The sequence below is a fragment of the Lampetra planeri genome, chromosome 24 (assembly GCF_965212315.1).
Source record: "Lampetra planeri chromosome 24, kcLamPlan1.2.h2, whole genome shotgun sequence".
NCBI classification, from domain to species: Eukaryota; Metazoa; Chordata; class Hyperoartia; order Petromyzontiformes; family Petromyzontidae; genus Lampetra; species Lampetra planeri.
Window position 1 is genome coordinate 205,863 of NC_136130.1, and position 13,550 is coordinate 219,412.

The window sequence follows — 13,550 nt, forward strand, 5'->3', positions numbered from 1 at the left end:
CGGAGACGGGGAGACACGGATTCACACACGACACGAGCACGCAAAGACATGCGCATGCAGCAAACACGAGCACGTAGAGACATGGAGACACAAGTATGCAGATACACAAGCATGCCGAGATGCGCACCTGTACACAGAGACAAAGATCCTCCGTATAGCCTAAACAGACTATCGGGGTAAGTGCTGTTAGCGAGCACCTATGACGGCTAGCACAGCACACGAGGAGGTGGGTGGCCAGGACCATGCCTGGCCACATTTGTTTCACTCGTGGTGATGTTTACACAATGTTGCAGGTACTCATTTTAGGCTGAGTCAACCTCAGGAAGGACTGGTTCAGATAACCATAACTGGTGTTTGCCATGAGCCGGAACTGAACTCAGATTGCCAGGTTCCCAGCTTAGCGCAGTAACCACTGCAACTCCTGCTCCCTATAGACACAGAGAGACATGTTACAGACAAGCGTGCAGACAAAGAACGCGCTCGCGCACGATGCTAACCGGACACAAGGGCATGGGGTTTCCAGCGCCACGCCCGGCTGCCTTTGTTTCTCTCCCCAGTTTAAACACTGCACCAGGTACGGCACTCATTTGAGGCCGTGTCGATCTAGTGACTGACCGTGGCACAGCCGCCCTGCCCCACTCACGGCTACAGAGCCCCAGGGATGCACGTTAAGTGGTTGCTGTGTGCTAAAAGGGAAGGAGGGGGGCATGGGGTTGGAAACGATGGGTAGCATCTAGAAGCATCCAGCAGCATCCCCGCCTTGTGTGATGATGATGCTACGTCGAGGCAGCCGTACAGCCACTTATTCCTACTCGCGCTGCGACGTAGTTCCGTTCAGTTGACTGTGTTATATCCAATTCGCGTTATAAAAATGTGTTCCGGAATTACATTCATCGCGTTGTATCCAATTCGCGTTTTTATAACAACACGCGACATTATTCGAGAACCAGACTGCACAGGGTAGGAGTCTCATTCGGAGAGAGTATGGTGTGGGTCACCACGATGACAAAAGCAAAACATCAAATAAAGTTAAACATATCACGTGAGATGTTTTGCCAGTATCAAAGTATGAAAACATAAGAATAAGTTTTACCTTTTCTGGCAAAAAAACAGGAGGTTATAAGATGTTCACACCTTAAATAGATAGATTTTGCAAGGGATCAATTCTGTATTAACCATACATTCACCACAAAGTGAAACAATTGAGTGAATAGAAACTGGACCAACAACAACCTGCCATTCCAGGGAGAAATCGAAATAGCACACAAACATTCATAAACGCTACGAAACTGAAGGTCGTTTTCTAACGAGGCTCGGATAGTCGGCTCAGATGAACAAATCGCGTTTACACAACTCGGGTCTGGGTTTTTTGTGGTGAGCATGCGAGAGAGTGAGACGGAGCCGTAGCAGTGTTGGGTAAAAGTCCGATTTCGCCAGCCGCGGTTTCTTATCAGCGGCGGCCAGCATCGAAGGCTGCGACCGCGCCGGGTTCTAAACCACCGCGTGGGTGGGAGACGAGGAACAAACGAGGATTCCCCCCCACCCCCCACGCTCCCGCCACGTCTTGTGAAGAGACTCCTCACCCACCAAAGTCTACCCGTGCTGGGGCAATGCGCCACCCGTGCTACGGCATCCACACCGCAGCCTTTGCAAACTTGGCGGGGGGTCGAGACGACGTCGTGGCGGCGCACTGCTGGCTGGAGGCGCTCGCTCGTTTATCCGGCAACTAGAAACGCACCGTGCGTGCAACGCACGACGCGCACCGCACTAAATGTGCACGGGTTCGTTTGTGATTAGATTTGGCCAAAGTTGGAGAATTGAGGATTGAACAAAACGCATGCGATTTTGACTGCCTTTGCAAAACGCACTTCTATAATAGTTGGGGTGGGGGGGAGGAGTGTGGAGCTAAGGAGGTCGCTTCGAAGGGATCTCAGAAAGCAACTTGGTGATGTCCACTTCCGCGGACCATTCTCGAACATGGGACATGGGGGGGGAGCGTTGTGACAGCTCGGACTTGACATGTCCACACCCTTGAGCCCGATGTCTGCAGCACGGCTGTAATCGCTCGAAATGAGGGACACGAAATGTTATTTAAACAAAGGCTGTGACCACAAAGGGAACAACAAAAGGGACTGTACCCACACAAGGCTGCACCCATACAGTACTGTATTCATAGTGATACAGTATGCTAGTGCATTGTACAGTATATGGTACAGTGCCTGATAAAGTACATTATACAGTATTGTACTCACGATCCCCTTAAGCCATGGATGCCCCACCGAGAGTCACGCCAGCTTTATGCGGCATGCCCCTACCTTGGGATGTTTGGCCAATTATGTTAATTGGACGAAACTGGAGAGCCCGGAGAAAACCCCCACCACACTTAATACTGGAGTGGGTAATACCCAAAGCGCCACCACGGTTAGATGCAAGGATTTTGCGTTGCACCGCCATCTCGTGGCGACCTTGTAGCAGCCAAAGCCTATTACAACAACAGACCTTCAAAGTGTCGGGGCAGTCTTTCCCATCTGGGGTCACGCCAGGCTTAAGCTTCCAAGATGTGATGGAGTTATAAAGGGAGGCGAATAAGTGAGGGTGGATGCTGCGTGAGGCTGTTGAAATGGGAAATGTGTCGGCGCAGACCCTGAGGTGTCTATGAATTCCACCAGTAGTCCAGGCTCGCGGTGTTACACCCTGTCACTCGAGAAGAGTATCAACTCATATCCATGATCCACTGGGCCTTCCGCTTGGCACTTTTGATTTGGAAACCGCACGGTCGCAGGGGGAACCTCCCCGTGGAGGCCGCCACACAGAGGCGACGGGGAGCGCTGTGCTCCCACAGCTCAGCGAGTGAAGGCCTAGAGATGGAGGCGGAACTCACCCAACCACTCACCCGACCACCCACTCACCCGACCACTCACCCAACCACCGACTCATCCGAGCACTCACCCACTAACTTGTTCAATCATATACAAATGTGATGCTGCGGCTGAGTTGGCAGTGGTGCACAGGCGCGATTAACAACACATCTCAACACGTTCTTCGGCGGCACTGCACGCGGTGTTAGAAGGTCGCCTTCGCCGGACGATGGCTCGAGCGATGGTGGCCCCGCCTTGCCGGCAAGGTTGCCACAGGGCTTGACTCGGTCGATGCCACGAATTTATTGTCCAGAGTTCGGGTGGCAGCAATCAATTCCTGCCGAGGTCTGGTACTGCCAGTTCCACGTTGAACTTCACCGCAATGAGACTACTTCAAGTTATAAGATATTAAACCGTGTGCCGATGAAGGGTGGTGGCGACACTAATCAGTGTCGATGGTGTGGACGCCCCCTGTGCCCCTGCCCCCATCGTGCACCCCCACCCAAGTGCGCCCCCACCCTCGTGTGCCCATCCCCCTCGTCCCCCCCTCCCCCCGGTCCCCCTTCGCCCCCCCTTGCCCCTCGCCCCCCACAGGCCAGATGCACTGGATGCTGGGAGTCCCCGAGCTGCTGGAGATGGCTGCGCAGGTAGCGTCGGGCATGGCCTACCTGGAGGCCCAGAACTACATCCACCGCGACTTGGCGGCGCGGAACGTCCTGGTCGGAGACAACCTCACCTGCAAGGTGGCCGACTTCGGGCTGGCTCGCGTCATCAAGGTGGGTCGCTATGCACCTGGGTGATGCGGTCGCCACTGTCACGATTGCTGATGTCGATCCATAAATCTATCTTTGTCTTCATCATCAACAGCAGCAACACCGTCTGTCTCGGCCTCGCTGTGCGCTCCGTTGCACCACTATCCAAGTAGATAACCTCGCATTCAATAAACCTTCAGAGCCAGGGTGAACATCCAACTCCAAAAGTATTTAATGAATTGAAGGAGGTAAAACTGATGGAAAAACACAGCACAAAATACAGCATTTCTTAATACTTGGAATATCAATACAATGAATGAACACTACAGCATTATAACATTGTCTTAGATAACATGAAACTCAACAATAGATCCTGGATGGACCAGGCACCTATATTAGTAATGAATAGCTATACAAGAGAATAAGCTACTGTGGTAAATAAGGGCACATCGTGTAATCACCATACTGCAGCCTAAATGTAAAGCACTACCCATAACACTGAACTGTGGGTGAGATATTTAGTCATCCTTGCTCTCAAGATGGCAATAAGGTTACATGGGTTCAAGTCTGACTCGACTTATTCAATTACTAATAACATTAACAATAATGCAAGTGGCAGGCTTCGTTGTTAACTAGGCCTCATATTTTTCATAACAATGTAACTGCATTATAAAGGCATTTACAGCATTATAACGGCCATCCTAACATTATAACAGCATTCCCCGTATTATAAGAACATAAACGAACTTACAGACAATGCTTCTTAAAGTCCCACAATGAACAGATGCACCTGTCTTCACTGAGACGCTATTTGTACCTCCATTTGTACTCTGTGTATTGGCTGACACCCTGCCACATGACTTAGAGAATCTCAAATCCTAACTTCCTGGTCACGTGACCAAACTCAACATCAATACGTGCGTCTGCACGCGCTCCCTCGTCAGTCCTTCCGCTCCCCCACTCCGCACACCGCTGGCCGACGGTGTGCCGAAGCTCCTCCAGCCACGTGGCTGATGGCGTGGATCCCCTCCGGCCACCCAACGTGATCCAGCTTCTTCACTCCAACAATTGACCCGGAGCCCTTCCGGGCTCCCACCTATATCCCCTTTACCACGTGATCCTGTCTCCTCCCCTTCCGGACCGTCAGATCCGGCCTTCCCATAGCGCCCTGCTGGCTCCACCCCCATTCACCTCGCTTCCGATTGGACCCGAGGTGAACGGCGGGCCCTCCCAAATGCCCACATACTGGGCTCCGCCCCCCAATACCCCGGGCCGTATGATTGGGCCAGAGCCCAGCAGCGAACCCCGTTTACGCTGGCATTACACTTGCAACACAAATTGACGGAAGACTCGCTGCAGAGCTGGCTGATTGGGAGCTCCAAGAAGACTGTCTTTTAACTTGGATGAGAGCTCCAAGCCTGAGGAGCTGACAAGTTGGGAGCTGCAAGAAGACTGTCTTTTTACTGCCTCGGCCTCGCTGTGCGCTGCGTTGCACCACTATCCGAGTAGACTATCTTGCATTCAATAAACCTTCAGAGCCAGGGTGAACATCCGACTCCAAACGTATTTAATTAATTGAACGAGGTAAAACTGATGGAAAAACACAGCACAAAATACAGCATCTGTTCATTCATTGTATTGATATTGTGAGTGTAGCTCCTCTGCCCTAAGTTGTTGTTGGATAGCGATTGCCTCCAACTGCCCAGTAGCATCCTTCACGAGCCTCCTAGACAGAGGCCGATCTTGACACCGCTGGTGCCAGTCTCAGGCAAGTCCACTCAGCTCCACACCCCCCCGTATCGCATCAGTCCATCTGTTCTCCAGCCCATGTCGTGCCCGTTTAGCCCCCTCTATGCAGCCAAACAAGCTGATTGGGCATGCGATGTCTGGGCATGCGGACTACATGACCCAGCCAACGCAGGCTTGCCTGCCGGAGGTGCTCACTGCTGGGAATGTGTCCAGATCTTGAAAGGATTTGTGAGCTCGCATAATCCAGTCTGGTTAAACCACACGCGGATGGATCATAGGCAGGCCAGCCTGAATGTTTCTCACCAGTGCAGATGTTCCACGAAAGGGGTCTACAAGCATAGAGAAGGGAGGACATGACTATGGCCGAGAAGACCCGAAGCTTCGTTCGGAGGAACATACCAGGTAGCTTCCAATCTCACAACCACCACCAGTCTCATCACCACCACCATCAATCTCATCATCGTCAACAAATAATCGACGTTGCATATTGAAGCATCGTAGCTCAGCACGTGTGTGCGCACGTCTGTAAACACACGCAGGGAATTTATTTTTGTTGAACTTGTGACGGTCGTGTGTGAGTGTGTGTTGGTGAGGCTGTGACGGTCGTGTTGTGTGTGTGAGTGTGTGGTGGTGGTAAAGGCTGTGATGGTCGTGTTGTGTGTGTGAGTGTGTGGTGGTGGTGAGGCTGTGATGGTCGTGTTGTGTGTGTGAGTGTGTGGTGGTGGTGAGGCTGTGATGGTCGTGTTGTGTGTGTGGTGGGGAGACTGTGATGGTCGTGTTGTGTGTGAGTGAGTGGTGGTGATGCTGTGACGGTCGTGTTGTGTGTGTGAGTGTGTGGTGGTGGTGAGGCTGTGATGGTCGTGTTGTGTGTGAGTGTGGTGTTGGGAGACTGTGATGGTCGTGTTGTGTGTGAGTGAGTGGTGGTGAAGATGTGATGGTCGTGTTGTGTGTGTGAGTGTGTGGTGGTGGTGAGGCTGTGATGGTCGTATTGTGTGCGTGAGTGTGTGGTGGTGGTGAGGCTGTGATGGTCGTGTTGTGTGTGTGAGTGTGTGGTGGTGGTGAGGCTGTGACGGTCGTGTTGTGTGTGTGAGTGTGTGGTGGTGGTAAAGGCTGTGATGGTCGTGTTGTGTGTGTGAGTGTGTGGTGGTGGTGAGGCTGTGATGGTCGTGTTGTGTGTGTGAGTGTGTGGTGGTGGTGAGGCTGTGATGGTCGTGTTGTGTGTGTGGTGGGGAGACTGTGATGGTCGTGTTGTGTGTGAGTGAGTGGTGGTGATGCTGTGACGGTCGTGTTGTGTGTGTGAGTGTGTGGTGGTGGTGAGGCTGTGATGGTCGTGTTGTGTGTGAGTGTGGTGTTGGGAGACTGTGATGGTCGTGTTGTGTGTGAGTGAGTGGTGGTGGTAAAGGCTGTGATGGTCGTGTTGTGTGTGTGAGTGTGTGGTGGTGGTGAGGCTGTGATGGTCGTGTTGTGTGTGTGAGTGTGTGGTGGTGGTGAGGCTGTGATGGTCGTGTTGTGTGTGTGGTGGGGAGACTGTGATGGTCGTGTTGTGTGTGAGTGAGTGGTGGTGATGCTGTGACGGTCGTGTTGTGTGTGTGAGTGTGTGGTGGTGGTGAGGCTGTGATGGTCGTGTTGTGTGTGAGTGTGGTGTTGGGAGACTGTGATGGTCGTGTTGTGTGTGAGTGAGTGGTGGTGAAGATGTGATGGTCGTGTTGTGTGTGTGAGTGTGTGGTGGTGGTGAGGCTGTGATGGTCGTATTGTGTGCGTGAGTGTGTGGTGGTGGTGAGGCTGTGATGGTCGTGTTGTGTGTGTGAGTGTGTGGTGGTGGTGAGGCTGTGACGGTCGTGTTGTGTGTGTGAGTGTGTGGTGGTGGTAAAGGCTGTGATGGTCGTGTTGTGTGTGTGAGTGTGTGGTGGTGGTGAGGCTGTGATGGTCGTGTTGTGTGTGTGAGTGTGTGGTGGTGGTGAGGCTGTGATGGTCGTGTTGTGTGTGTGGTGGGGAGACTGTGATGGTCGTGTTGTGTGTGAGTGAGTGGTGGTGATGCTGTGACGGTCGTGTTGTGTGTGTGAGTGTGTGGTGGTGGTGAGGCTGTGATGGTCGTGTTGTGTGTGAGTGTGGTGTTGGGAGACTGTGATGGTCGTGTTGTGTGTGAGTGAGTGGTGGTGAAGATGTGATGGTCGTGTTGTGTGTGTGAGTGTGTGGTGGTGGTGAGGCTGTGATGGTCGTATTGTGTGCGTGAGTGTGTGGTGGTGGTGAGGCTGTGATGGTCGTGTTGTGTGTGTGAGTGTGTGGTGGTGGTGAGTCTGTGATGGTCGTGTTGTGTGTGAGTGTGTGGTGGTGAGGCTGTGATGGTCGTGTTGTGTGTGACTGTGTGGTGGTGAGGCTGTGATGGTGGTGTTGTGTGTGAGTGTGGTGGTGAGGCTGTGATGGTCGTGTTGTGTGTGAGTGTGTGGTGGTGAGACTGTGATGGTCGTGTTGTGTGTGAGTGTGTGGTGGTGAGGCTGTGATGGTCGTGTTGTGTGTGAGTGTGTGGTGGTGAGGCTGTGATGGTCGTGTTGTGTGTGAGTGTGTGGTGGTGAGGCTGTGATGGTCGTGTTGTGTGTGAGTGTGTGGTGGTGAGACTGTGATGGTCGTGTTGTGTGTGAGTGTGTGGTGGTGAGGCTGTGATGGTCGTGTTGTGTGTTAGTGTGTGGTGGTGAGGCTGTGATGGTCGTGTTGTGTGTGAGTGTGTGGTGGTGAGGCTGTGATGGTCGTGTTGTGTGTTAGTGTGTGGTGGTGAGGCTGTGATGGTTGTGTTGTGTGTTAGTGTGTGGTGGTGAGGCTGTGATGGTCGTGTTGTGTGTGAGTGTGGTGGTGAGGCTGTGATGGTCGTGTTGTGTGTGAGTGTGTGGTGGTGAGGTTGTGATGGTCGTCTTGTGTGTGAGTGTGGTGGCCAGGCTGTGATGGTCGTGTTGTGTGTGAGTGTGTGGTGGTGAGGCTGTGATGGTCGTGTTGTGTGTGAGTGTGTGGTGGTAGTGGTGAGGCTGTGATGGTCGTGTTGTATGTGAGTGTAGTGGTGAGGCTGTGGGAGGGTGACGTTTGTGCACAGACTGCCCTATATGACATCATAACAACAGTCTGGACCACTGGACGGGTTCCGCAGGATTGGAAGGATGCCCTGGTGGTCCACCTCTTTAAGAAGGGGGACCGCACATACTGTACCAACTACAGGGGCATCTCACTTCTCAGTGTGCCGGGAAAGGTCCTGGCAAGGATTATTCAACATCGCCTTGCTAGGCACGCTGAGGAGAGGCTTGTGGAGCCCCATTGCGGTTTCAGGAAAGGGTGGTCCTGCACAGATGTCATATTTTCTGTCCGTCTACTACAGCAGAGGTGTAGGGAATTCCAACAAGACCTACATCTCTGCTTTATTGACCTGGTCAAGGCCTATGATACCATCAGTAGGCCTGGGCTCTGGGTTGTTCTTCATGCGTTCGGAGTACCTGACCCTTTGCTCACGATCATTAAGGACCTTCATGATGGTGAGCGGGCCCGGGTAAAACTACGTGGCGGGCTGTTGTGTGGGTTTAACCAGGCTGTTGTGTGTGAGTGTGGTGGTGAGGCTGTGATGGTCGTGTTGTGTGTGAGTGTGTGGTGGTGAGGCTGTGATGGTCGTGTTGTGTGTGTGTGTGGTGGCCAGGCTGTGATTGTTATGTTGAGTGTGAGTGTGTGGTGGTGAGGCTGTGATGGTCGTGTTGTGTGTGAGTGTGTGGTGGTGAGGCTGTGATGGTCGTGTTGTGTGTTAGTGTGTGGCGGTGAGGCTGTGATGGTTGTGTTGTGTGTTAGTGTGTGGTGGTGAGGCTGTGATGGTCGTGTTGTGTGTGAGTGTGGTGGTGAGGCTGTGATGGTCGTGTTGTGTGTGAGTGTGTGGTGGTGAGGCTGTGATGGTCGTGTTGTGTGTGTGAGTGTGTGGTGGTGGTGGTGGTGAGGCTGTGATGGTCGTGTTGTGTGTGAGTGTAGTGGTGAGGCTGTGGGAGGGTGGCATTTGTGCACAGACTGCCCTATATGACATCATAACAACAGTCTGGACCACTGGACGGGTTCCGCAGGATTGGAAGGATGCCCTGGTGGTCCCCCTCTTTAAGAAGGGGGACCGCACAGACTGTAACAACTACAGGGGCATCTCACTTCTCAGTGTGCCGGGAAAGGTCCTGGCAAGGATTATTCTAATCGCCTTGCTAGGCACGCTGAGGAGAGGCTTGTGGAGCCCCATTGCGGTTTCAGGAAAGGGCGGTCCTGCACAGATGTCATATTTTCTGTCCGTCTACTACAGCAGAGGTGTAGGGAATTCCAACAAGACCTACATCTCTGCTTTATTGACCTGGTCAAGGCCTATGATACCATCAGTAGGCCTGGGCTCTGGGTTCTTCGTGCGTTCGGAGTACCTGACCCTCTGCTCACGATCATTAAGGACCTTCATGATGGTGAGCGGGCCCGGGTAAAACTACGTGGCAGGCTGTTGTGTGGGTTTAACCAGGCTGTTGTGTGTGAGTGTGGTGGTGAGGCTGTGATGGTCACGTTGTGTGTGAGTGTGTGGTGGCCAGGCTGTGATTGTTATGCTGAGTGTGAGTGTGTGGAGCAGTGGTGTAGTGGTTAGCGTGCTGCGCTATGAACCTGGCAACACGAGTTCGATTCCCGCTCACGTCCAACACCGGTGACGATTGTCTGAACCGGTCTTGGGCCTCGCCTAGGTCGACTCAGCCTCAAATTAGTACTTGGTGCAGTGCGTAAACATTGCCACTAAGGAGACAAAGGTGGCCGGGAATGGTGTTGGCCACCCACCCCCTCGTATGCCGTGTTCGCCTTCATAGGTGATTGCTAAAAATACTTTCCCCAACAGTCTGTTCAGACTATATATGGGGGATCTTTGTTTTTTGATGGCCGGGCTGTGATGGCCGTGTTGTGGTCTGGTCATGTGGTGGTCGCTCAGGACGAAACCTATACGGCCAAACTCGGCTCTCGCTTCCCCATCAAGTGGACTGCACCCGAGGCAATCAATTACAACAAGTTCACGAGCAGGTCGGACGTGTGGTCCTACGGGATCCTGCTCCATGAGATCTTCACCTACGGGGAGGAGCCCTACCCCGGTGAGCACTCACCTTCTCACTCACTCCTCTACTTGTTCAATCACTCTCTCATTCACCTACGAACTCACGTGGATACTCGCACATTAACTCACCTGGTTACTCACTCACTTGCCTAGCTACTTATTCACTTCCAAGGATACTCACTCACTAGCCTCGTTACAAACGCATTCACCTGCATGCACAGTCACTCACTCACTCACTCACGTGCCTGCACACTCACTCACCTAGCTACACCATAACACACTCACCTGGCTACACACTCACTGTCATCTCAATTTTCTTGATGATGTGCATGGCAGGTCACTGATCTATATAAATGTTACTTAGTGGCGGTGCTCGTACTGGGCATTGAGGGAGGCCATCGAGTAGGTGAAGAGTGGCAGCAGGCCGTGGCACCAAACGGTGTTATGGGCAGTAGAGAGGTCACCAGTTGCTGTGCCGGTTTTCTGTTGACTCCGGAGACCAGGCAATGATCAGACTGCAGCAGCTACGGCTAGTTTGAAATCCCGCTCGGTTGTGAGGCAATTGAGCCTCGATAATGGGGGAGAGTCTGGCACGGCACGTTCCGCCAGCTTGGAGGAGGAGGACACGAGGGATGATAGTGGCCTGCAGCTGGAGTCTTGCGGCTTTCTGGGTTTTAGAATGGCGATGACTTGGCTTGCTTCCATGCTACCTGTGTATGATGGTGAAAATGATTTGCAAGCCATTATTGTCCATACAGTCACAGGTTCTTCAGCAACTCAAGACACACAGGCCATCATATCCCCGGTGCCTTGGTGGGCTTTGTGGCCCCGAGGGCTGCTTTCACTTTCAGCGACGGTGGTGTGGCCCCGTCAGATCTCTTGCTGGCGGTCGTTGGCTCAAGGTGATGGGGAGTGGTTTCGTGGCAGCATATGTGTGGCGAGCTTGTCCACTGCCCTTACTTGAGCAGCATAGCAGTGTGAGAATTCCGCAGCATTCACTGCGGTTGTTGGCGCTCTGCGCTCTGTTGGCTTTGAGGCACCCCAGGAGTTCCGGGGGACCTGGCAGGTATTACGGCCGGAGTCAGTGAAGTCTACGGTGACAGTTCTGATGAGCTCTTTCAAGAGTTCTGGTTGTCAACATGACGCTGTAGCTTTTCCGATGCCCATGTTTATGAATTAATAAAAAAATGTCAGGCTTGGGCTCCAGGTCCTTCAATTGAGCATCGGTTACTTTTTCGTAGCCGGGCCATTTGGCCTTCTGAAAGTACCAATTCAGCCATGTGGTGTCTGAAGTTACGACCAGTATCAAGAATCCGACAGTGCATGACTGCCAGTTTGTGTTGGCTTTTTGGAAAAACTATAATTTCGCTGGCCTATGGCCGCATTCTAACTTCTCTGAAAGGCTTCTTGGTGCTTCGCGCCTCGCCCGTCGCCCCCACTGATGTCCTCTTCTTACTCCCCCCCCCCCCCCCATGTGTGCAGATCATACTGACTATATTGTATGTAGGGTGTGTAGGCAAATATGCCAACAAAACATTTCATTTTAGGGGGGGGTGGGGATCACTTTCTATAACTTTTTGATCCATGCCTTTTGAAAGGCTTTAATAATATAGTTGATCGCTAAATGGAACGCCGGGCTTTTATAATAGACTAGCAGGGAGTACCTGGCTTTGCCCGTGGAAAATTTATTTCAAAACTTGTCTTCTCTTAATAAACATAACATATACATACATAAATACGAAAATACATTCCGTTTGTCTGTATATTTGTCCGTCAACAAAACTAGAAGAACCTTTCAGAATGCCTAAATCAAAAAGTTATAGAAAGTGGGGGTGAAAAGTTGATCCAACAGGTTTCCAAAAATTGGCGACTCCCCCCCCCCCTCCAAAATTTGTTTTACCCCCCCCCCACCCAATTTTATTTTTTATTTTGTAGGCATATATATATATAAATACTCTACATACAATAGCATCAGTAGTATCTACTGCCTCTACAGTAGTATATACTTTCTCTACAGTAGTATATACTGACTCTACAGTAGTAACTACTGAGTTTACAGTAGTATCTACTGACTCTATAGCAGCGGTAGGGAACCTATGGCTCGTGAGCCATATATGGCTCTTTCGTTGACGGCATATGGCTCCCAGACAATTTTGAGTTGAATTTTTTTTTTTATCAGTTTGGAACTGATTTTAAAATACTTGTGATATTGCTTAATAATACTGTGTCATTTTAAAGTAAACAGAAATTAGTTTTTAAGATAAATTTCACGGGTCACGGGTCCCGTGACCCGTGACCCGTGGATCGGGTCGGGAACCAATGGCTCGCGAGCATGTCACGGGTCATTGTAAAGGTGAAGAAATCCATTTGATCAGATAGCCAACTAGTTTATCCGCTTCAACCCTTGTAACGGAAAAGATGGCGAAAAGAAAAAAAGACGATGATTACCGTGCATTCCAGGCTGCGTGGACAGAGGAATTTGCATTTGTGGAGAGAGCAGGATCTGCGGTATGTCTAATATGCAATGATAAAATTGCATCGATGAAACGGTCAAATATAACGCGGCACTTCGATACGCACCATGCTTCATTTGCATCGAAATATCCAGCGGGGGACAGCAGGAAAAAGGCATGCGAAGAGCTACAGCGGAGAGTGCAGACGAGTCAGCAGCAACTACGTGTGTGGACCAAGCAATGTGACGGGAATTCCGCTAGCTTTGCGGGTGCTTTGGCAATAGTAAGGAATGGAAAGCCATTCACAGATGGCGAGTATGCCAAAACATTCATGCTTGATGTGGCCAATGAACTGTTTGATGACTTCCCAAATAAAGACAAGATAATCAAACGAATAAAAGACATGCATCTGTCAGCACGATCGTAGCATCATGATGGCAAATCAAGTCGAGGAAACACAAATTAAGGACATAAACGCCGGGACACACTTTTCTCTCGCGTTAGATGAGTCAACAGACGTTAGCCATCTATCTCAGTTCAATATAATTGCCAGGTATGCTGCAGGTGACACACTGCGTGAGGAAAGCTTGGCTGTTTTGCCAATGAAAGGGACAACAAGAGGAGAGGATTTATTCACGTCTTTCATGGAGAAACA

General features: G+C 51.4%; 1 protein-coding gene across 3 annotated transcripts in view; it reads left to right on the plus strand.

Moving 5' to 3' along the window:
- Positions 1–13,550, plus strand: part of LOC144726622 (tyrosine-protein kinase SRK2-like) — a 28,252-nt gene that overhangs the window by 8,652 nt on the left and 6,050 nt on the right. For 2 of the 3 annotated variants that reach the window (XM_078605353.1, XM_078605351.1), the window contains exons 6-7: positions 3,453–3,634; positions 10,323–10,479. In XM_078605353.1, the coding sequence (XP_078461479.1) occupies positions 3,453–3,634; positions 10,323–10,479 (339 nt within the window). Of the gene's footprint in view, positions 1–3,452; positions 3,635–10,322; positions 10,480–11,200; positions 12,319–13,550 lie in introns of those variants that run through there. The other variant, XM_078605352.1, reaches the window with a different exon arrangement.